This window comes from Amblyomma americanum, chromosome 4 (genome assembly GCF_052857255.1).
Source record: "Amblyomma americanum isolate KBUSLIRL-KWMA chromosome 4, ASM5285725v1, whole genome shotgun sequence".
Classification (NCBI taxonomy): Eukaryota; Metazoa; Arthropoda; class Arachnida; order Ixodida; family Ixodidae; genus Amblyomma; species Amblyomma americanum.
Window position 1 is genome coordinate 88,703,225 of NC_135500.1, and position 22,992 is coordinate 88,726,216.

General features: G+C 45.9%; 1 protein-coding gene across 2 annotated transcripts in view; it reads right to left on the minus strand.

Annotated features, from left to right (window-relative positions):
* Nucleotides 1-22,992, minus strand: part of LOC144128115 (uncharacterized) — a 535,742-nt gene that overhangs the window by 463,969 nt on the left and 48,781 nt on the right. For both annotated transcript variants that reach the window (XM_077661200.1, XM_077661201.1), the window contains exon 2: nucleotides 17,922-18,197. In XM_077661200.1, the coding sequence (XP_077517326.1) occupies nucleotides 17,922-18,158 (237 nt within the window). In that variant the 5' untranslated portion in view covers nucleotides 18,159-18,197. The remainder of the gene's footprint in view (nucleotides 1-17,921; nucleotides 18,198-22,992) is intronic.

The following is a 22,992-nucleotide window of genomic DNA, read 5'->3' on the forward strand; positions in this document are numbered from 1 at the left end:
AGAACCATCTATCGTTCGCAGAGTACCAAAAAGCTTCTTAAGAGCTATCTATACGACAAAACACACCTTTTTTCTTATTTCTTTAATGCGAATTGCGTAACCAAAGCGGTCACTTTCTCATTTTCACCCACTGAGGCTTAATGTCAAATTTAGAGGCCATACCTCGAAATTGCTTAATGCATTCAATAGGGGCTTTAAATTCTGACTGCTTGATTATGGGGCCTTAGAAATTCTAGAGACACAAAGTAAAATTAAACGCCATCATAACAAAATTGAGTACCAAAATTGTTATCCCAGTGACACCTATCCCTGCCCTAAACTATACACATACTTTTTTCTTTATTGTATCTTGCTTCGCTGTCCGCAATTTGATATCGAACCTTTTCGTTAAGCTCAACGTTCCTGCGGCATCAGAGCAAAAAGTTTTGAAAGATAGAGCTTGATTTACTGTCCTTTTGAGGGGTCCAAGAAATATTCAATTGATCGCCTGAGAGGACTTCCGAAAATGTACTTCACGATATTTTTGCTCTTCATAGTCTGGATATATGGTCACTGCTTTTTGTAGGCAGATCTATTCCCTTACCATATCTAATACCTCGCTGCCTATAGGTTACACTTATTCCCCCTGAGGGCCTCTTGAACAACACTTTAGTTTTGTCCAAATATTTTTTTCCATCTTTCTAATTACATTATTCGTGTCCGCGAGAATGCTGTGCAGTTCTTCGCGTGATTTACATAACAGAACAACGTCACGAGCAAATGCGAAATCACTGCGGTGCTCTCCACTATTACTACCCGAGCTCTTCCCAATGCAACCATCGCAAAATATTAGATTGATGGCATATTGATCAGTATAGGTGTCAAAGCACAACGCTAATTACAATGTACCTGTTTTTATTTGTCTCAGTTCAGGGCGCATCCTTACACGGCCCTGGCGTCTTTCAAAATGCTGACGTTCCCAGCTGCACTAGCGGTTGGCTCATTGCTTGGTGCCTTCTGACACTTTTACGGAATGTTTAGGGTTTTGAGGAGGTGGCGGAGCACTGGTTAGGTCGGCGCCTTATTTCGCTCCACAGTCTGCCTTGCGTTGCATGCAGAATAGGGAGGAAAGGCTTTTTTCTCGATCGTACCCCCCCTGCTCTTGCGCATACGCAGCATTACTGTAGCGGCAGAGACGCAGCCAGGTGCTTCATCTTTTTTCCACGGAGCCGCTGCTCCAAAGACGTGCGCGGTTCCAGCGTGCGCTGCAAGATTCTGTCACATGCTTTAGCATTCTACTTGAGCAGCGTTGAGGAAGAAGGCTGAGTGAGCGGAGTCGTCTGCTTCCACGGTGACGTTAACTGGATACGCACGTACGCGGTGAGCGCTGTCGGATGACATGGATGGCTTTCCAAACACAACAGCTGGGACGAAGGTCTACACAGAGTCCTCCACGTTTCTTGGAGCCTCGGCGCGTGAAGTGATTTTCTTACACGAATTTTGTCTTCATTTGCACTGTTCGGCAAAGGGCAAGCACTATGCCGCTTATCTCCAGCACGTCGTGCTGCATACGCAGGAACTGTCGAAATTAAATAATCGGCGCTCTTTGTGGAACTCGCATGCGCTGTTAGAGCAGTGTGGACACCTGCGTCGAAGACATTAGCTCTTAGCCGCGCCGTTTCCATAGGGGCGAAACGCAAATCAGCCATAAAACTAGGTGATGATCCGTGTTGGACATCTAAATGCTTTGGCTGTCGCTAGCTAATAGGCGAAGCGGCGCTACGAATTTCGGACTAGCGGTTCAAGGCTGCGCCAGTTGTGCCCCAAGTCACGCGCTATATACTGGCATTTCTTTTCACGATAGTATCCTTTTTTCGCTGTCACTTGCTACCGTCAGAGCTGTTCGCGGATCTCGCTGTATTCGTTATTTTAGCTTGTGTTTCAGAAACTGACTGGACGACGCAACCATAGCGTCATGAGACATGCTCCCGCGATAACTGTTACGCACAAAACTTTTAGACTGCAAGAGTACACAGTTCGGAGAGTCATGTTGAAGGAGGCGAGGTCCAGCTGAATGGCCTCAAACGCCTCGCGAGATGATGCTTATCCTGTCCGCTTGTTTCTTCTTCAGACGCCATTGACATGAGGCCCGCCATGGCGAGGCGCAGTGCTGGTAACGAACTGTGTGGCCGTATGCTCCGAATTTGGCGGGAAACCAAAATCACCGCCACCCGCTAATTTCACGTGAACGCAGCCTCTGAACATGCACCCGGAGCATGATAAAGAAAGGAGAAGACGTAGAGCTCGAACAATAATGAACAATATTGCCCGGGACCAACCGCGTAACATATAGCCTTCTGCGACAGTGCCTGTTGGTCCGATGGCGCCTCTGTGATTGCCGCATTTGATGAGAATGGGGTGAAAGTGACTGTAGCATCGATTAACACTAGGAATGCGTTAGTGACAGAGGAGGCTGCTATTGCCCTAGCGTTCGTCAGTGCCAAAGCCAAGATCATCTTGTCTGACAGTAATGCAGCTGTTCACAACTTCTGTAAGGGGGTGGTCTCCAGTCGAGCCGCCAAATTACTAAGAAGGTACCACTAAAGCAGAGAGGTCTCCCTCATATGGGTTCCTGCTCATGACGGCATTCCGAGGAATGAGGCTGCTCACCGCTTTGCTCGAGAAATATACATTCCAGCTGCTGTGGAAGTGCCCCTTAGTGAGAATAAAGACCCTCTCATAACTTACAAAGAAATAACTGAAACACCTAGACTGGAAAAGAGAACACTTTCACTTCCGAATAGGTGACTTACTAAAAAAAAGTGCAGTGCCTGGAGAAAGCTTCAGGTCAACAGATTCTTTGCGTACTCTATACTACACGATGAAGACACTGAGGAGCCTGGGCTCTTCAGTAGCTGCCACAGAATGACTTCGAAAAATAACTTAATTTGGGAGTGTCAGGATTTTTCTGCGGCTAAATCACAAAGCATCCCAGACCTTGCCACCTAGAAAGAGCCGATCCGGAGCCACGATCCGTATCAAAAAAGACTCCTCAACCGTCAGGCCGAAACAGCTTACTGCAAGACTCTCTCCGCGGTCTCCGGTGCTGAGAGCTGGCCAGGAGGCACCCCTGCTAATTGCTGCGCCCAGACCGTGAGGCCCCATGATGACGGAAATAAATTTCATTCATTCATTCATTCATTCATTCATTCATTCATTCATTCATTCATTCATTCATTCACTCGAACTCAAGCGCAGTGAAATCCAAACAAAGCAAATAGCCGCGTCTCTGTCGTTATAGGAACACTGCACATAGGCAGAGAGTAGTGGGGGTAGGTGAGATTTATTGACAAAAACGTCTCTCCAAAGAAGGTCCTACAGGGGTGGCGCCCTCAGGTGCCTCGTGGGCGCTTCGGGAACCAGCGGAGCTCACCAATTTCAAACGAAGAGACGTAAAACATCGCGACTAAAGAATTTCCATTCGAGTCTGGAGCATGTGTGGTCGTGCTAGGCCGTGCGTGACAAGTCCTACGAGCTCCTTGTGCTACCACCAAACCAGGTTGGGCGTTACCCAGGCGTGCGCAAATTTTTCTTTTGTCTACTTGTGTCGCGCTATGTGCGGAAGGGCGGGCAGAAATTTGCGGACAATGAGAGGTAAAGATGCCATGTGGCTCAATGAAATGACGGAATAAATAATGTTTGAACTTTTTGCGTCAATTAGGTGCGAGATATAGGCCAAGAAAAGGTTTCTTCATTAATATCGATATGTCTCCACGAAATGTGAGGGATGGCACCTGTCAAAGAGCTTAATTGTAACCTTTTGGTTACCCAACCCAACCAGCGGTCTGCGTAAAGTCAGCAAATTTCTGCATGTGAGCATTTCGAAGAAAATCGCAAGATTTCCATTCGCTCAAATGACGCTAAGCAACTGTCATCAGTATTTTTCTTGGTATAATCAATTTTTCTGGCTTTTTAAGAATATTCTCCTGCTTCTAGAGAAAAATATTGCACAATTACTGTTGGAAACACTGAATTTAAAATTTTGCAACCACATGATTCAAACTCGGAACGTCTATACGAGAAGATACCCACATTTTTAAAATCATGGCAGGCGTTGGCAGCCCCTGCGGTGTGCGGCCAATATTCGAGCAGACGCACCAGTATGCTTGCTAAATCTGCCTGCGATGGTGAGGCCTATATTTTATTTCTGACAGTTTCTAGCTTATAAAAGCTACGTTTTCAGTTCCCAAGTGTCGTCTTTTGGCAGTAGAATGTGATAATGTATTGATAGAAGCCACCTCCAAGTTTTCCTCATTGTTCACTTACTGCGCATCCCAGTTGCCTTACTTTGCTGTGTTTTTGCATAATATATAAAAAGTTTCATTAATATAATTATTTAAAATGCTTGTAGTTGCTTCTAATGTTGAAATACATCATGCTTCGAAAAGCAGGTTTCTGCAAGTTCTTTTCCGCACTAGGGGTACAGCAGCCGAGTGAAACTAAAACGAAGCAGCAAGTTCCTCTCAAACAGACCCTAAAAACAATGTTATCATCTAATCGTCGTGTCGTTTGAGGCAGCCGCCTTGAATCCTAAAGCGTGCACCTGCTAGCGATCGTAGAAGGCGTGGTGTGTTTGACTGTGACAGCATGAATTAAGGCCGTGATCACAAAAGCACCACATTGGAAATGCATGTGGTGCTTCAACATTGAGGCACATGCGTCTATATCAACCCTCAGTGTAGAACATACCCGCCGTACGAGCACACCTAGGAGCCCCAACAGAAGAACAGAAATCCCAATCGTTTCTCCCTATTACGTCAGAAAACAGTAGACCATTACAACCGATACACCATGGAAAAGTAGACAAATATAACTTGTATCGGTGCTGTGTTCCTCCAACTGCATATTATATGCTTACGACACCACAATTTATAACTCAGATGCAAGCGTTACTAATCTCGTATCAAAACTTAATCATGACCTGGACAACCTTCTATCTTGGTGCAATCAACACCGTTTGACCATCAATTCTAGTAAAACGAATTTTGTTGTTTTCAGCTCGCATCAACGCCAGTCACTTTCCATTCCTGCTTTCTCAACTGGTCAACATCTCTTAGAGGCTAGCGATTTCGCATTATTTCTGGGGGTGTATTTGGACAGTAATTTAAAGTATCATAAACACATAGCCAATATGAAGAAGAAAATGGCACACGGTTTGAGAATCCTTATTAAAGCCCGTCCATACTTTTCTAACAGCACATTAATATCCTTATATTACGCATTTATACACCGACACATCAGTTACTGTAGAGCATGCTGAGGAACCACATATGCTACTCATCTTAAATCATTGCACATAATTCAAAATCAAGCCATTCGTATACTTACCTATAGTTCTTATTACAGCGTTGCAGCATTTATTCTTCAGGATCATAACATCCTATCCCTATCACAGCTGGTTCGATACTCTCTTGGCATTCTCATGTACAAACTTGTCAAAAATATTTCTCTTCCTCTCGTACCACAGTGTTATCTTGTAAACGACAACATAATCCGGTTTGCAATCAATAACAATATTGTCCTGCCTAAAGTACGCACCAATTACAGGAAACAGGCAATTCATTTCTCGTCACTTGCTGTCTGGAACAATATACCATTAGAACCAGAGAATGCTCATTAAACCTTCAACTTCAAAGCATGCTTTAAAGGAGCAATTCCTAGATAAGAGCCCTCATTGTGATGAATTCGATTCATTTTCCCCTTACATGTATTTTGCACTGCCTCCTAACCTTCGTTATAATCCAGTATGATATATGATTCAGTATGTTTCGCTGGTCTTTGGTAATAGCTTTTTAATAGTGTTTATTTCTCTCCCATGTATCTCCTATATGTTGTGCCCAAAAGGTATATATTCAATTTCTTATATTCATCAGATCTGTCGCAGCTGTTAAATTTTTTACACTATGTATTTGATTAGGAGGTCCCATTACAGTCTTTGACCTCGGGACCTCCTTCTGTATGATAAAAAGTACGTATGTAAAATATTAACAAATAAAGACTGATTCTGATTCTGATGTGTTTATCGTTTCATAAGGCAAGATGGATAAGCCTACAAGATTTGGGCGTGTTTCTGGTAAAAAAAATTTATTTGTTAGACCGGTTTTCGTTTCTGCATACCCCGAAAGGGGTAAGTCTATACACTGTGATTATGGGAAATATATAGTCCAGTTGGGAACTAAAAGTGGCACATAGCGCCGTATTTGAGTCTGTAGCAATGTTCCAATCATGCCGCAGAAGAAGCACCGACGTCCGTCTCTGAAATATAGATTTGAGCATTTGAGCAGAAACGCGCCTACTTCTGTCTCATTCCCTATTGTCGTGCCGCTAACCGAATTATGTACTTTTAACCCTTTAGCCCGCGTTGTTGAAGTAGTTTCGATATCGCATAAAATTCCATTTTTCGACGTTATTTACGGTCAATTGATTGTTCCTTTATGCGTCCAGCTGCTTCTGACTTTAGTATGGGTTGATGTGCGCACTGGTCCGCTGCTCTAGTATTATTTATTATTCTCGTGCAGTTGTTACGACTGTCCGCCGAAAAAACTGAGAAACGGCTTCTGACAGAATGGGTTTTTTCGGCTCATCTACACCGCCCGCAATGGGCTTAATGACTCGGCGGCGGCGAAAGCGAAAAGCGTGCTCGGCTGTCGTCAAACGGAATGCCTGCAGTTCTTGGCCGCACTCAGTTTAAAACTCGAAATAAGGAATTCGAGATAAGGAACGAAAATCAACAACAATGAAGAAAAATATGAACGCAGTTGTTCGTGGCCACGATCAATAGAGACAAGTCTGGACGCATCTCTCGTCAGGAAACAAAATGATAAAGCCGCCTGCCGGCGGCTTTGAGCGTGAACGAACTACGAAGATTCGTCGCATTACTTCCGTCTGAAGTAAGCATCGGCTCGATGCTTTAGAGCAGAAAGGAATGAGCGCATAACAGGCAGTAAACACAGAAAAGAAAAGCATTTGGGCTGCAAATACAGAGCGTTCGTTAGTGTGCATAATAAGGCTTTAGGCGCACGACATGCATGACTTTTGGTATGAACGGCGCCGTTGTGATCTTGACGCTTCGCTGAGACACTTCGTAGTCAAGCTCTCCAAGTTGACGAATGATCTTGTATTGGCCGAAGTAGCCGCGCAGGAGCTTTTCACGGAGTCCTCGGATGCAAATGGGCGTCCACATCTCTGCACGCTCACCCTGCTTGTATTCCTTGTTCCGTCGGCAAAGGTTGTACCGTCGGGTGTCAGTGTGCTGTTGAGCTTCGATCCGCAATCTGGCAAGTCGTCGGGTTTCTTCTGCCCGCTCAAGATATATGCAGCGACGTCGATACTGTCTTCATCTGTGACGTTTGGGAGCAAGGTGTCGAGTGTGGTGGTTGCCGCCGTGCCATGGACGAGCCTTAACGGTGTCATCTGGGACGTATTTTGCATTGGGGTGTTGTAGCCAAAGATGACGTAAAGGAGGATGGCTCCCCAGGTCTTTTTTTCGACGTCTACATACATGGTGAGCATGTGAGCGATTTTGTTTTGCTCGGATGCTCCGTAAAACCTTTTTTCTGCGGATGAAATGCAGTAGCCCGCTGGTGGGTTGTGTGAGTGTAGCTTCGAATGGCTTGGGTGAGCTCGGCCGTAAATGCCATCCCCTATCCGTGCTGATAATCCCTGGGGCGTGTGACGCTAAATGATTTGCTCTACAAAGAACCTAGAGACATCACCGCCGAACCAATCGCCAGGTCTATTGCTTTGGCGCAGCAGGTGAAGTAGGAGGTCGCTATGTTGATCGAGTTGTTGCCCTACGTTGACGTTGGGAAGGGGCCGGGGAGATCCATTTCAATCTGTTAAAAGGGCTTGCTCGGTGGCCGTATGAGCTTCAAAAGTTCAGCTGGCGTGATCGGCGACGTTCTTCGTCGTTGACATTCCCGTGTCGGCGAATAATTGGGGCCAGTAGTATTTATCTTGAGCACAACGAAGGGAGCGGGTAAATCTGAGGTATCCAGCTCTTGGTTCGTCGTGCGAAACCTGCGTAATTTTTCTTTTAATCTGTTCGGAATGACGAGCCGGTACGCGGTCTTGTTGAGAGCGAGAATTATTCTTCTCAAGGATGCCATTTCACATTCACAAAGAGGATTAACCGCGCTTGACCGCTGTTGGGTGTGAAGAACGCTTGTCTTCCAGCTACTGGATGGGAACCTGTAGGTAGGCATGCGAGGGTTGGTGCTGCCGAAGTCTTTGGTGCTTATTGGTCCCAAAAAGGCGTCATAATCTTCATAATCTCATCATAATCTTCACCAGCTGCTCGGCAGGGGTTTCAGATAGGCAATTCCAATCGGAGTTCCTGTTCCCAGATTAATAAAAACAGTGATGTTGAACTTCTGGAGGCACAGGTCCCACCGAACGACGCGGCCGGAGATGTCTTTCAAAGCTGCAAGCCAACACATTACGTGGTGACCGCTGAACACCTTGAATGGTCGTCCGTACATGTAGGGGCGGAATTTAAGCGTAGCCCAGACAACCGCAAGGCAGTTCTTCTTGGTCGCCGAATAGTTAGCCTAGGCCTTCGACAGAGAACGGCTTGCATACGGGATTACTTTCACCAGTCCGTCGTTTTTCCGAACGAGTACGGCCCGTAGGCCCACGTTGCTTGCGTCGGCATGACTTTTAGTCTCGGCGTTTTCATCAAAGTGCCAGAGGACCGGACGACGCTGAAGTTCCTAGAAGTCTTTCGCTTGCAGCGCTTCCCATTTAAATGGCACGTCTGCCTTTGTCTTTTTGGTCAGAGGCGCGGTGATGCGCGAAGAGTTATTGACAGATCGTCGGTAATACGCGCACAGTCCGAGGAATCAGCGTACATATTTTATGTCGTTCGCTGGAGCAAACTCTGGGATAGCGGCTGCTTTCTGTGCGTCTGGGCGTATTCCATCCATGGTTACTAAGTGGCCTTGAAATAGCAGCCAGTTATAGGTGAAGTGGCACTTCTCTGCTTTAAACGTTTGGCCGGACGACTTGATTGCCTCCATCAGCGATCTAAGCCTTTTCAGGTGGTCATCATAGTTCGAGGCGAAGAAAACAACTTCATCTAAGTACACGAGTGAAACCTGCCACTTCAGACCTGTCAGTTTAAGTATCCATTACCTGTTGGAAAGTTTATGGCGCGGGACGCAGTCCAAACGGCATCACCTTGAACTCTAAGAGGACATCCTGTTTGATGAATGCGGTGTTCTCTCGGCCTGTGTCATCGACTTCTATTTGCCAATAGCCGGTCTTGAGGTCCATCGAAGAGAAGTATTTGGCTTTTCAGAGCCGGTCGAGTGTGTCATAGGGCAAAGGTATGTTTTTGGCATGTTGTTCAAGCGGCGGAAGTATACGCAGAACCGAAGTGTGCCGTTTTCTTTTCTTTCCAAAGCAACTGGTGCCGCCCAGGGGCTCTTTGACGGCTTGATGACGTCATCGCGAGGCATCTCTTCTAACATTTTTCGGATGGCTTGACATTCTCGCGGCGACGCAGGGTAGGAGCTTTGGCGAAGAAGTCGGGCCTGTTCGTGGGTTTGATTGCGATGTTTGGCGATCGGTGTTGGTCGGCCTTTTGTTGACAACGATTAGCACTAGCTGTAAATTTGAACAAGGTTCCTTATTATTTTTTTTCAAGACATGTGCCAAAGGCATAAGCTTAGAAAGGGGGAGGAATGCAGGAGATAGAAAGTTAAAAGAAAGGGAATACCCGTTGCGCTGAGGTAATCGCAGACCAGTTCACATAGTCACTTTCGGGACTCCACCGCAGGCCCTCCTCCCAGAAGTGCCGTTTTCTAATATCAGCCGTCGTTGGACACGTCCACAATTCAGGTTCCGTATTTGATCCTACTTGTTGCGGGGTAGGGCTTGGTTTCATTTCGCCAGTGGTCGAGTTCTCTTATTTAGGCGAATCTTTTGCAGATCGCAGAGAGTGGGTGAAGACGACCCGCACGTCGGATATTTCGCCAAAGAAAGCAACCGTCGCTCCTCTGTTAACTTGCCGGTATTCCTAGCTGAAGTTCGTCAGCAGTTCTTCAGCTTGACCATTGCGGAAATGTTCGATGCATCTCTTCCTCTGCCGATTACTAGGCCTAGCAGTAATTGCCATGTTCCCCTCAATGATGGCTACAATATTATCGTCTTCCGTGGCGCTTTCAGTGATGATGACCCTTGAGTGGAGTAGGACTCTCACATGTTTCCAGAGGACAGTCAGGGTAACGGGATCTTCCAAACTTATTCTCACCCAAGAGATGGCCTCGTCCATCGAAAGCGTGGTCGGCTTAGACCACAGGTCGATGATTGCCTGATGTTCATTAAGGACATCAATGGCCAAGATTACTTCGCGGGAACATTGCTGTAGAACTACGAAGGTCGCAGGATAGGTATGTCCGCTGACGGTCACTCAAGCAATGCATCGCCCCGCTGGCTGACTTCCTGCAGTCCGGATTTGTGGGACGTCCCACGTGGTCGTGCGTTTCCTGATCTTCGCGGCGAATGTTGCATTCATCACCGAATAATCAGTTCCTCTAACTGTAGGGCCGTGGATAGCGACTTCTAAGACAGACTTCCTGTCTCTTGCGTTGCGTGTCGTCCTGGGCGTCGGTCCACGGCTTCGACGGGAATTTGAATCATGGGTTGGGCGTGTCGTCGGGGCTTTACTTTCAGGCGGCGTCATTAGAAATTAAGATTGTGTCGTGGTCGAGCTGGTGTTTGTCTGCGGCGCCGGCGTTTCGGGTGCGACGTTTTAATACGGCAGGTCCGTGGACGCCCTTCGTCGTTTCGCTGCTGAGCACATTCACTTCCTAAGGCTGCTTTGTTTCGTTTACCCCTGAGGGAGATGCGTGACCTTCCGCGAAGAGCCACTGCGTAGATGCGGCGTGGCGAAGCGAAATGCGCTACTGCAGGGGATGGTTAGCGGGAAAGGTAATTAGGCACATGCTACTCTCGACAAAGTCTTCAATTTCTTGCGTATGCTGGCCAAAGCATGGTCGGCGTACGTCAATGCCAAACCGCGATGACCGATATGCTGGCACGGGCACTGACGAAGAATATGGCTGGTCTCATCGCAACGAAAGCGCAGTGGGCTGTCGTCGGAGTACTTCAGGAGTCGCATTTCCTGCTGCTTGAGCGTCGTTTGTAGGCTGGGCGAGTGGGGACAGGGCAACGACATTCGAAAACGGCAGGTCCAGGTCGAAGAATAGGACTTATGGTGTGTCGTCGGAGCTGAGCCACTGGGTACTGCAGCGGCGCAGGCCGTGGCTGGAGCTTCAGCCTGAGGCGTCGATGACGGGGACCCAAGCGCATGCTGCACTTCTCAGCAGACGGTTTCTCCAATGGTCGCTACAAGAAGCTGGAAAGAATATGGTAACAGGTGACGCATCGCTTCTCGTACATTTATGCTGATGACATCCCGTAGGTTGCCTCCGAATGCTGCTCCATTCGAGAGAGTTGTCTAGTGAAATGATAGAGTTGTCTAGGGAAATTAGAGGTGTCTAGGGAAATGACGGGCTCATGCTTTCAAGGTGTTCTCAATGGTGGCCGCTTCACGTGTAAATTCGGCGATGGTCTTCGGTGAATTGCGGCTCAGACCACCGGAAATGTGCCTCTTCAGCACCACGCATGTAGAACCCCACCTTTTTCTCTTCAGTAATGTCAGAATCGGCACGTCAAAAAAGGCGCTTCATGTCTTCTACGAATGCAGTCGTTTTGTCATTTGGGTGCTGGATGCGTGAGTGTAGAAGCATCTGTGCTCTTTTTTTCCTGAGGATGCTTGTACATGGAGGACTCCAACGCCGCAAGCGAGGCTTCGTGGTTTCTGAACAAATTCTGGCTGGGCCTTCTAGGCCGAAGAAAACGTCGCTCCCTTTTGTCTTATCATCCCAACTGTTGAATCCTGCGACACGCTAAAACTAGTACAACCATTCTTCAGAATCATCGCCTGGTGAACGGTTGAACGTCAGCGGCAGTCGAGGCTCGTGCAAAATAAGAGGCACTGGTATCGTTGCCATGGTTGATGTGAGCGCTAAGGAGCCCTTCTCTGCTCGCGTGCGTTCCGGTAGGATTTAGTATTCGGATAAACGCTTCTGGAAACGACGGCTTCTTCGGACTTCGTCTTCTCTAGGCACGGTTTCTGTGGCTTTCTCGTGATAAACTTCTTCAAGGCGGCTCGGTCTGCTTTGGGAGCTCCCAGGGGGTAAGGGCGACTAGTACAAAGGTTAGCACCTCCATTGCAGTCTGGCGAGCCGGAAGACAGTGAACACGGTTTCTGAAACAAAGTTGTGTATTGGGCAGAACTGTGCCCACAAACAACTCAGACTCGGCAGCGCCGTAACAAGCTTGCTCGGCGGTCGTCGAATTGAATGCGTGCACTTCTTGGATGCGCTGAATTTAAGGCTGAAAACGAACTTTCGAAGAACCAGAAGGAGCCAAAACCAACTACTGCAATCCGGAAAAATGTGAAAGGAGATGTTTGAGGCCACTGTCATTCAAAACAAGTCGTGTGGCATGTCACGTCTCCAAAAAAATGTTAAAGCATCCTGCGGCGGCTTTGAGCGTGAACGAACAAACTACGAAGATCCATGGCAATATGCTCCAGATTAAGTCACTTGTTTTTCTTTGGCAGTGAATCGTTGCTTCCAGTGAGATACCGAAAGTTTTAAGCGAAGTGTAGTTTGCGGCCTACCCGTCACTGGTTTGCATAAAGTGCAATGTTTACTTTCGATAGTGCTGAAGAGAGTAGGTAAATATTCAGTTTATCTCACGGCAACAAAAGAACACGCTTAGGCAGGTGGCTGTATGCCATGTATTTCAACTTATTGGCAGCGGAGCAAAAGGATAACGCGAAGAATTTTTCTTTTAACAAGTGCGCCCGAATTCTGTCGGCCATCCCCACCATAGCCCCGCTGCATGGGGCAAGGTGTCGTCCAACAGCAACAAGGAGAGAGACAAGTACAACGTAGACATTGTATTTACAGCACTCTTGCAAGTGGGGAGTTTTGCCCCGAATTACCAAAAAAAAGCCAGTAAATGTGGTTCTAAGAAAAAGCACTCCAGCCGTTTTTTTAATTGAGTAAGCGAGTTGGAATTTACCTGTACAGCTCTTATGCTGGGACAGGCCCATATTGTGCATTATAGTGAAGGATAGTCTCCACAAAAGGACAATTCGCTGTCATATTGTGTTGGGCGAACCCTGTGAGAGGTGGCTCAGGTACTGGTATATCATTATCATCATCGTCATCAGCCTGACTACACCCGCTGCACGGCAAAAGCCTCTCCCTTGTATCTTCAATAAACTCTATCATTTGCCAGCTGCGCCCGCCCCATGCCTGCAAACTTCCTTATCTCATCTGCCCACCTAACCAACTGTCGCCCCCTGCTACGCTTGCCGTCAGGCAAGGAAACACGATCTCGCCAATGCTATTCACCGCCTGTTTACAGGAGGTATTCCGAGGCCTGAATTGGGAACAGCTGGGGATAAAAGTTAATAGTGAATACCTAAATATTCTGCGATTCACTGATGACATTTACTTGCTGAGTCACTTAGGAGATAAACTGCGAATCATGATCAATGAGTTAGAGCAGTACAGTGGGTCTAAAAATTAACATCAAAAACCAAAGTAATGTTCAACAGTCTAGCAAGAGAACAGCAGTTCACAATTGGCAATGACGTGCTGGAACTGGTAAAAGAAATCGTCTACTTAGGGCAGGTAGTGACAGCTGATGCGGATCATGAGAGAAAATTAACTAGAAGGATAAGAATGTGATGGAGCGCATATGGCAGGTTCTCTCCGATCATGAATTTTTATTTATTTATTTATTTATTTATTTACTCATACTGCCGGCACAGGCCAAGGCTGGAGATGCAGTTTTACAGAGCACACATCTTGTTAGAATTTTTCCACGTAAAATACAATCAAAAACAGAAAAAGAAACTCTTTGAACATTAGGAATTTTTGCACGTCTCTGACGGCAGGAAAAAAAATATTTGAATAGCGCACAAAAACGTCAACCGCTGTGGTGCAATGTGAAGAACAAAAGGCGCGTAGCCGTAATAGCAAAGTACAACAATTTTAATTAAGAGTAGGTCCGACTGGCAAAAGTTAAATAAAAGAAAACAGAGAGCAATGTACATAGATCACTTAGAAGGTGACAGGTAGCAATGCTAGAATACAATACTTTTTTTTATGCACTCATAAAATATTCCCGTAGTGCAGTTTCAAAGCCCTTAGTCTCAGAATTCATAACTTCATTGGGTAGTTTGTTCCAGTCATCTATTGTCCTCACGAGAAAAGAATAATGAAAAGAGTCTGTCTTGTATGTCAATGGTTTGATATGTTTACTGTGTTTTATCCTTGACTGGATGGAACTGTCTGCTACAATGTACCTTTCGAGGTTTACTTTGTAATAGCAACGTAAAATATGATAAAAGAAAACAATCCTATTGTGTTCCATTTTCTTCTCAACAGGGGTTAATCCAGTCTTTATTCTTAGTTCTGAAGCTGACTGCATTCTAGAATAAGCACTATAAATTAACCTAAGGCCTTGTTCTGCACATGTTCACATTTCAAAATATTCTACTCAGTGTATGGCTCCCAAATGGGGCTTGCATAGGTAAGTAGTGGCAGGACTGTCATTTTATATGCTAACAACTTGACATCTGGCGTGGCATCAGTTAGCTTCTTCCGTAGCGTAAAAAGCTTTCTTATCGCCTTATCACAAACTTGATCTACATGCGATGACCAATTTAGATCATATCTGAGACACAAGCCCAAGTACCTGAACTCAGCGACATCTTTTAGAATGACATCATGAATTTTAAAAGAAAATACAAAGGGTCGTTTTTAACGCGTCATATGCATACAAACGGCCTTCTCTGTGTTCATGTCCATTTGCCACCGTTTGCACCAGTTACTGATTATGTCCAGATGGTCATTCAGTCTCTTCTGATCATCCCAAGATTTTACATTACAATAAATAATAGTATCATCTGCGTAATGTTTAATCGTTATCTCTGGTGAAAAGCCGGTGCTCATATCGCTAACATACAAAGAGAAAAGCAAAGGACCTATCACAGAGCCATCTGGAACACCTGATCGTACATTTTTATTTGAGCTGGCAACGTCATTAACAAAAACAAACTGCTGTCTATGCATTAAGTACGCCTCAATCCATTTTATTACAATATTATTTTTCAATAAGTTGTGAATTTTCAGTAGTAGCTTTTGGTGGGATATTCTATCAAACGCTCTCCTAACATCGATAAAGATGATATCTATTTGCCCTCTTTCGTCGATACATTTGGCAACGTCATGTACAACTTCACCTAATATGGTAATAGTGGAATATCCGTGCCGGAAACCATGCTGGTGGCTTCCCAGCACCCCATTTGCTTCAGCAAAATTCCATTAAGTGTTTAGTTAAAATGTGTTCAAATATTTTCAAACACGTACTCGTCAAAGATATTGGTCGATAGTTTGTTACACCATGTTTTGCTCCTTGCTTATGTATTGGTATCACTTTGGCATACTTCCAGTCGCCAGGGACGTCACCAGATAGAAGAGACTTGTTAAATATTTCAACAAGATAGTAGGAACACCATTCTGCGTACCTTTTTAGGAAGGTATTAGGAATTTCGTCCGGCCCCACGGATTTTTTCGTGTCCAGATTAAGAAGAAGATTAAGAACTCCGTCGAGACAAATTTTTATATCCGTTAAAGACGGTATGTTTGGTGAGTCTTCTAGATGCGGTGTTGTACCATCATCCCAGATAAATACGGACTCGAAATATTCGTTGAAAAGGCATGCCATTTCACTACTATCACTAACTGTGCAAGTAGCAATTTTTAAGAACGGATTGGGGGATTTCAGTTTTGGCAGGTACCGCCAGAATTTTCCTGGAGATGTTTTAATGAACGTAGTCAATGATTCATTCATAAACCGCTGTTTTGCTTTCGCAATCTCTGCTTTAAATGCCTGGGAAAGGTTTTTTAACCCTTTCATCTGTTGCATTTGAGGTTGTATTTGCGCATCTTGTTCAAATACGTTTCAACTGGCGCTTCATGTGAATAATATCTCACAATATCCACGGATTTCTCTTGCAAACTTTCTTGATGCGCATAGGAATGAAGGATTTTGTCGATTTGTGAATTACTTTTTTAAACCGTTCCCATGCTTGATTTACAGATGTTGATTCAAGAGTTACAAAATTACTGAAACCGTCGAAGCCTTGTTCTAGACAATCCAGTACTCCTACATCGTCTGCTCTAGCAAAATCAGGGACTAGCGCAGTTTTTGCGGGGTTGGGTTTTTGGCACTTCATGACCAGCCGGGCGATTAACATCATATGGTCGGAAAGACCACTCATAACGTCACAGCGTGAATGATATTGTGTTGCTGACTTACTCAGCTCAGAAAGACTAAATCAAGTAGGGATTTTCCGGATTCATGCATTCGTGTAGGCGTGCTGACAAGTTGAACCAAATTTATGGAAAATACGGGATCTAAAAAGGCACGGGATGTTGCCACATCAACCGTACCCTCCTTATAATATACCCAGTCTATATGGGGCAGATTGAAATCCCCAGCCATTATAATTTTCTTTGTTGTGTTAGCAAACAGGGGTATTAAATAATCATTTAGTGACTGTATATAATCTTCAGTGGTACTCGGAGGTCTATACACCGCAATGACTGTGAAAGAGATAGTACCGATGTTCATACTGCACAAGACGCACTCAAGATCTGGTGGTGACGGTATTTCAACGCAGAAAATACTGGATTTGTAAACAATGGCAACACCTCCACCTCTAGTTCCACGGCCTTTACGGCAAGCTGTGTAATTAGGCGGGAGCAGTTCTGTACTATCCATAAACTCGTTAAGCCACGTTTCAGTGACAACGGCTATGTGCGGTTCATGCTCAAGAAGGATGCTTTCAAAATGTGAAGCCTTGTTCACTAAAATTCGCGCATTCAAATTTATTACGGTTAGCAAGTCAGGAAGGCGACTCCGCTTACTCCGGGGAGTTATCGTTTGAGCTGTGACGAGCTACCTGATAAGCCACACGCGTCGCAGCATCATCGTCCCAGTAGTACGCCTTATCATTGACAATAACTTGTCGTGTACTAGACGCACAGGTGCTCCATTCAACTTCTCGTTTTTGGCACTTTGCCAGAGGCATTTTCTACGATAAGCCACACCCTTTGAAAAATCTTCCCCAACAGAAATGCCCGTGTTTTAAGCTTTTTGCAGTTTTGTAAAATTGCGATCTTTTTTTTGAAGTCATATAATCGGAAGATCACCGGCCGCCGTGATGCTCCTTTTATTCCTATGCGATGCATTCGCTCCATACTCGTAGGGCGGACACCAACCACAGTGAATAATTTTTCATTTACAGCTTTTGACAGGTCATCAGGGGTTTCATTTTCTTCTTCGGGCAGTCCAAATACGATCAAGTTATTACGCCGCTGGCGATTTTCCAAATCATCTAACTTTTTCAAAAGCTGAGTGATACCTTTTCTTAACTCGTTGACTACTTCTTGTGTCTTAGTTACACTAGAAAGTGCACATTCAAGATTATTTAGACGGTCTTCGAGAATTTTTATAGCAGTACCATTTTCTTTAACGTCCTTTTGTACTGCTCGCTGGTGGCGCTTAATATCACCAAGCGTTTTCGTATGTTCCTTTAGTGCTTGAAGAATTTGTTCCAGATTCTCATCAACGGTAGGGGGACCCGGGTTCAATTCAACATCCCCACTTGTCACAAGCTTAAAAAATACAGACCAGCAATCACACAAAATTAAAAACAGTGTGCGGGAGCACGGCACGACAATAAGAGACAAATGGTTGCTTCGAAACGAACGTGCACTCTGTCTTACCTGCAGGCAGGCAAAGATGAGCACATTTGAGGCCATGTTCGGATGCGTACCGTGCCCGCAACTGAGTTTGTGAGGATCCAGGTGCTTGCTTATGTAGACAATCGGCAGGACCGTGGTTGACGGTGATTGGTGAAAACTTCTGGGGTAGATTCGGTTGTAGACAGCGCACCTCGCCGTCACTGAGGGCGGCTGAAGATAAGGCTCGGCGATCGGCTTGTATTCCAGCTCGCTGAACATAGTTGATGGCGTTGTAAATGCACCGGTCAGTAGCGGAACCTGCAGGCAGGCAAAGATGAGCACATTTGAGGCCATGTTCGGATGCGTACCGTACCCGCAATGGCAGGTATACCAATATCCCTCAAGAGAAAAGTGTGACAGCTGTATCTTACCGGTAGTCACCTACAGGTCAGAAACGGTGAGGCTTACGAGAAGGGTCCAGCTGAAGTTAAGGACAACACAGTGAGCCATGGAAAGGACAATGATAGGTGTAAAGTTAAGACACCGGAAGCGGGCCAAGTGGGTGAGGAAACAAACGCGTGTTAATGACATCCAAGTCGAAATCAAGTGGAAGAAATGGGCTTGGGCAGGGCATGTACTGCGAAGGCAAGATAACCGCTGGTATGTATTAGCTTGAAACTGCCTCCAAGGTACTGATTTTTCTTCCTTGTGCTTTTTTACAACAGGACACGTACGTACATTCTTCTGCTACTCATATATGTGCTGCCGTAGCCGTCTACGATACACCACTAAGAGGAGATAAATATTATTTTGGCCAGACAGGACCCTGCTTGAAACACTGGAGCACGGGCTATGCTTGTCGACTGGGGAGGTCATTCATCTACCTAAACATTGTGTGGCCTGAAAACAATGTAGGAAATGGCGGAATGAGATTAAAATTTTGGTTTGCAGTCGAAATATTGTCACACGGGAAGTTATGAGAGTGTGCTTCAAAAACAAAAAAAGATCTCAACTGTGTGAACTGGACTTCAGTTTCGCTGTAGACCAACAACGTGTTTACAAACCTAGGGATCGCTCTCATATGCCGGAGTCGACAGGGAGTGAAACGTGTGCATAGGGCCCCTTAGAATACATGGAAGCAAAAGTTTTCCAAGCAGAATTTCTATTTCAGAATGCCCCTACAACGTCTTATAGGAAATAATGGGGCAGCATCATGTGACGAGGCGAGCAGGAGAGCATATACACGAACAAGCGCCATGAGCTCTCCTGCTGTCCTCGTCATTTGATGCTGCGCCGTAATTCTCTTTAGCATGTCTGACCAACTTGACCAATCCTATATGCTTCCTACGCCGTTGTCCTTCTCTGAAAACAATCAAATTCATCCAAGTTATTAAGAAAGCTTGAAAAGTTCTTTCGGAGGAGACGCACCAACACCGCTATGCATGCACGTGGGATCCACCCTCAGCTCGGCCCTGTAAGGTATCAGAAGCACGACCGATAGAAAGACACGCAAGCAAAACTTTAATAAACATTTTTCTCCTCTCACAGAGTACTTATTGAGGCAGCCATCCGTTAACAGTTGGCAGGCCCATTAAAGAAGAGTGTGAGAAAATGTGGAACCACATTTGCCAGCTATCGTTTTAAAATAACACGATAAGTGAGTGTATTGAAGCCGGAAATACCCCACCAGGCGCTTTATCCTCTAAGAGTTTCCTGTAATCACCCAAGCTTTTTTTGTAGTACGACAATCTGCCGCATGCTCTACGTTGCGTTGCAAATACTGTCTTTGGAATAAGACATCAAAGAGCGCTTTACACTGAAGGATCACGAAGCATCACGAAGCATCACGAAGCAGTACGATAAAAGAAGCGTGCACAGTAGCAGATGGCCAACATCGCGCTTCAACACATAGGTGGTGTTCGCTTCGCAGAAGCAGGAGGTGTCGGGTGGTTTTCTGCGCCGTCATCTGCTGCAGTACGCGATTCTTTTTTGTTCGAGAAGGTGCTTGAGAGCTGGTTTTCCACGAAACGCTGCTTAGGCTGTCTAACTTGTTTTGAATACGCTGTTCAGGCTACTCGAGAAGCATGCCCAATTCGCGGAAACATCCAGCGGACAGAGCGTCTTTAGGGAGTATGTCCGGCTTCACAACACAAATTTATCGTTCCATTCTAAAGCGACCGCTTCGAAACTACTTCGCATATTTCTTCAGACTCTCATTCCAAGCGCTTGCCAACTGTTAACGAATAGCTGTCTCCATGGGTTTCCTGCGAGACAAGAAAAATGATTCAGGAAGTTTTGCTAAAATGTCTTTCTGTGGGTCGTGCTGCCGCTTCCTGCTCATACTAGCTGCCAGATGGTGACTCCCACGCGCAGCGCATCCCTGTGTTTTAAATATCAAACGACGTTTCATACTTTCACAATCTAGTCTAAAGTCTACTTATAATTTACGAAGTGACAGCATCAAAGGTTCATAGTATAATCGAAACCTGCTTTGAAATCTTTTGCTTACTTGTAATCCTGAGGGTGCTTATCCTACTTTTTAGCCCAAGTAGGCCCAATCGACTACCGCACTGCACCGCATCTATTTTGCTTCTCCGAACGATTTTGGCCTCTAAAGAAGTGAGAGTGTTTCTAGAGATGCCATAAGCCTCGTCTTTATTGCCTCCAAAGCGTTACGTCTTTTGTGGTTGCGCATGCTCAACCTATATTTTCTTCGCAAGTTATATTTTTCCCTGTAAAGTCAGACTGGTGGTCATCCCGTGTCAGTACTCTTGTGCGCGATTTCCTAGCAGCTTTATCATCTCTGGAATAAAAAAAAGTTTCACGGTAATTTTTTACGGTCCCGGTGTGTCTGCTTTTTGCGTCTTTTGCTAGCATGACGGCTCTAAAAAGTCTTGAATTCTCCGCATAAGAACTTTTTATGAGAGCAGGAGTTAAAAGAAGTATACTTGCGACCTTGGAAGCAGTGTGCAATCATAACTAAGACCACAGACGACATGATAGAACTTGCATTGTTTAAGTGCGAAAGCACTACTCCACGAGTAGAAATAGGCAATTCGGTTTGCGTGATGTTTGATCTTGAGTGTGAACTTAGGTAAACCATAAATAAATTAATATTAGCGCAACTGGGATTCCAACCCGCGGCAGCGCGATCACATCAGCTTCGTTGGCCACTGCGAGAGCGCTATGCTATCATCGCAGCCAGTCATGCCTGCTGATAAACTGGCACGCTCTCGCGCTAGTACTACCAACGGACTAGTATTTCCCCTTAAACAATGTCGCGGTAGCCACAGAGTGGTTTGCGCTGCATGCGTTTGCGTGGACAACGTTGCGGCATGAACACGGCAATAGAGCAAAATACGATATCGTCGAAAACATTGGTACAGAAACGCGGCAGTGGAGCAAAGGGCGCAGGCGTGCATAGGTGAATCCGCATTGATGAAAACGTTGAAGACGCGCATAACTGGCTCCTTGGGTGAGTGGACAGACTGATGGTCGTCCCGTGTCAGTGTGCTTGTGCGCGCTTTCCTCGCAGCCTTTTGATCTCTGGAGAAATAAGTTTCACAGTAACTTTTTACGTGTCCGGTGGTGATAAAATATGGCACCACATTTGCCAGCTATCGCTTTAAAATAACAAGATGAGGGAATGTTTTGTAACCGGAAGTACCCTGCCAGGCGCTTTATGTGCTGGTAGTTTCCTCTGCGGCTGCGGGGTAGCGGCTACGTACGTGGCGGTGTTGTTCTAGTTTGCTCAATTTCTTCTTCTTGTCTGTGCCTGCTTGCTCCTGTTCTAGGGTGATTGGGCGTAGGACGAAGGCTTAATATCTACTTTTTCTCCCGGCCAGTGGTTTTCCCCTGGCCGGCCTCTCTTCCTAAAGGCCAGCTCCCAATTGATCTCTTTTTCCCGCAGTGGCGTTTCCAGCATTGCAGTCGCTTTAGTGCCTTCCGATGGAGGCGCTATCCGACTGAGCGATCCGGAGGCAGTACAAGCGGCTCTTAAATCCACATCGAAACATTTGCTTATTACTAATATCCGGTAGTTCGGTAGGGGTGGCACTTTGTGCAGGCCACCGGATAAGGACTGTATAGAAGACCTGTTGAAGTGTCCGTTCTTCGCCAGCCGCCCGGTAAGCGCATTCCTTCGCCTCATCTAGCGTGTTCCAAGGACTTAGTTTGAGGGGCCGACTCTCGATTGATCCCTATGGAAACGCTTGAGAACCAATCGTCTGCAGGAGTGATTGCTGTCCATCGATGGAGCTGAATGGTCCACGGAGTAAAAATTCCTACACCGTGCGTCATTGCCACATTTGCAATATTCTGCCCGTAAGAGATAAAGGTGTGGCCTTTGGTATTTCGAGTAGATTTTTTTATTTCTCGGCACTTCAGTGTCAAAACTGCTCGAGATTTTGCCACAGCGGCAAAGCCTGCAGATCTGCCTTACGACGCTGTGCATGTGTGGAAGGTCATGGAAGAGAGGAATGTCCTGAACAGCAAGAGAAATGTCGTTTGTGTAGCGGTGCTCACCCTGCTGATTCACCTGACTGTCCTGCACGAACACAAGAAGTTCAGATGCTCGAGCTTATGTACAAACACTGATTCACGCGGAGAGATGCTTTTGCCGCAGTCAAGGAGAAAACCGGCTACTCTAGTGTGGCCGCCAAATGCTCACCCATAATGGATGCCAGTTGGTCCCAGGCTATCACAGCGGCAGTTGAGAAAGCTGTGCAAAATGCAATGAATCGCATTGTGGAAAACGTATGCACCTGAATTTCGTAGGTCATAGCTACCACGATGACCAGTCTGCTGCAGGTGCCCACCGCTCCGCTCTTGCCTCCTGTGGCTTCGGAATTGGTCATCAATTGCGCTCCTCAGGACTAAAAAAACCATGAGCAACAAAGGGCTTCTGTGGTATCTCTTCCGAACTTCATTATAGACGCATGCTCTATGGACTGTGTGGACATAGAGTCAGATATTCGCGCCCAAAAACGAAGTGGGTCTCCTTTGAATATTGCAGGCACATTTTGCCACAAGTCGAAGAGAAAGAAATATAACGCTAATCAAAATCTTAACGCCAGGACACAGAAAACGGCAGTCGCGGTTGCGGCACTCCCGC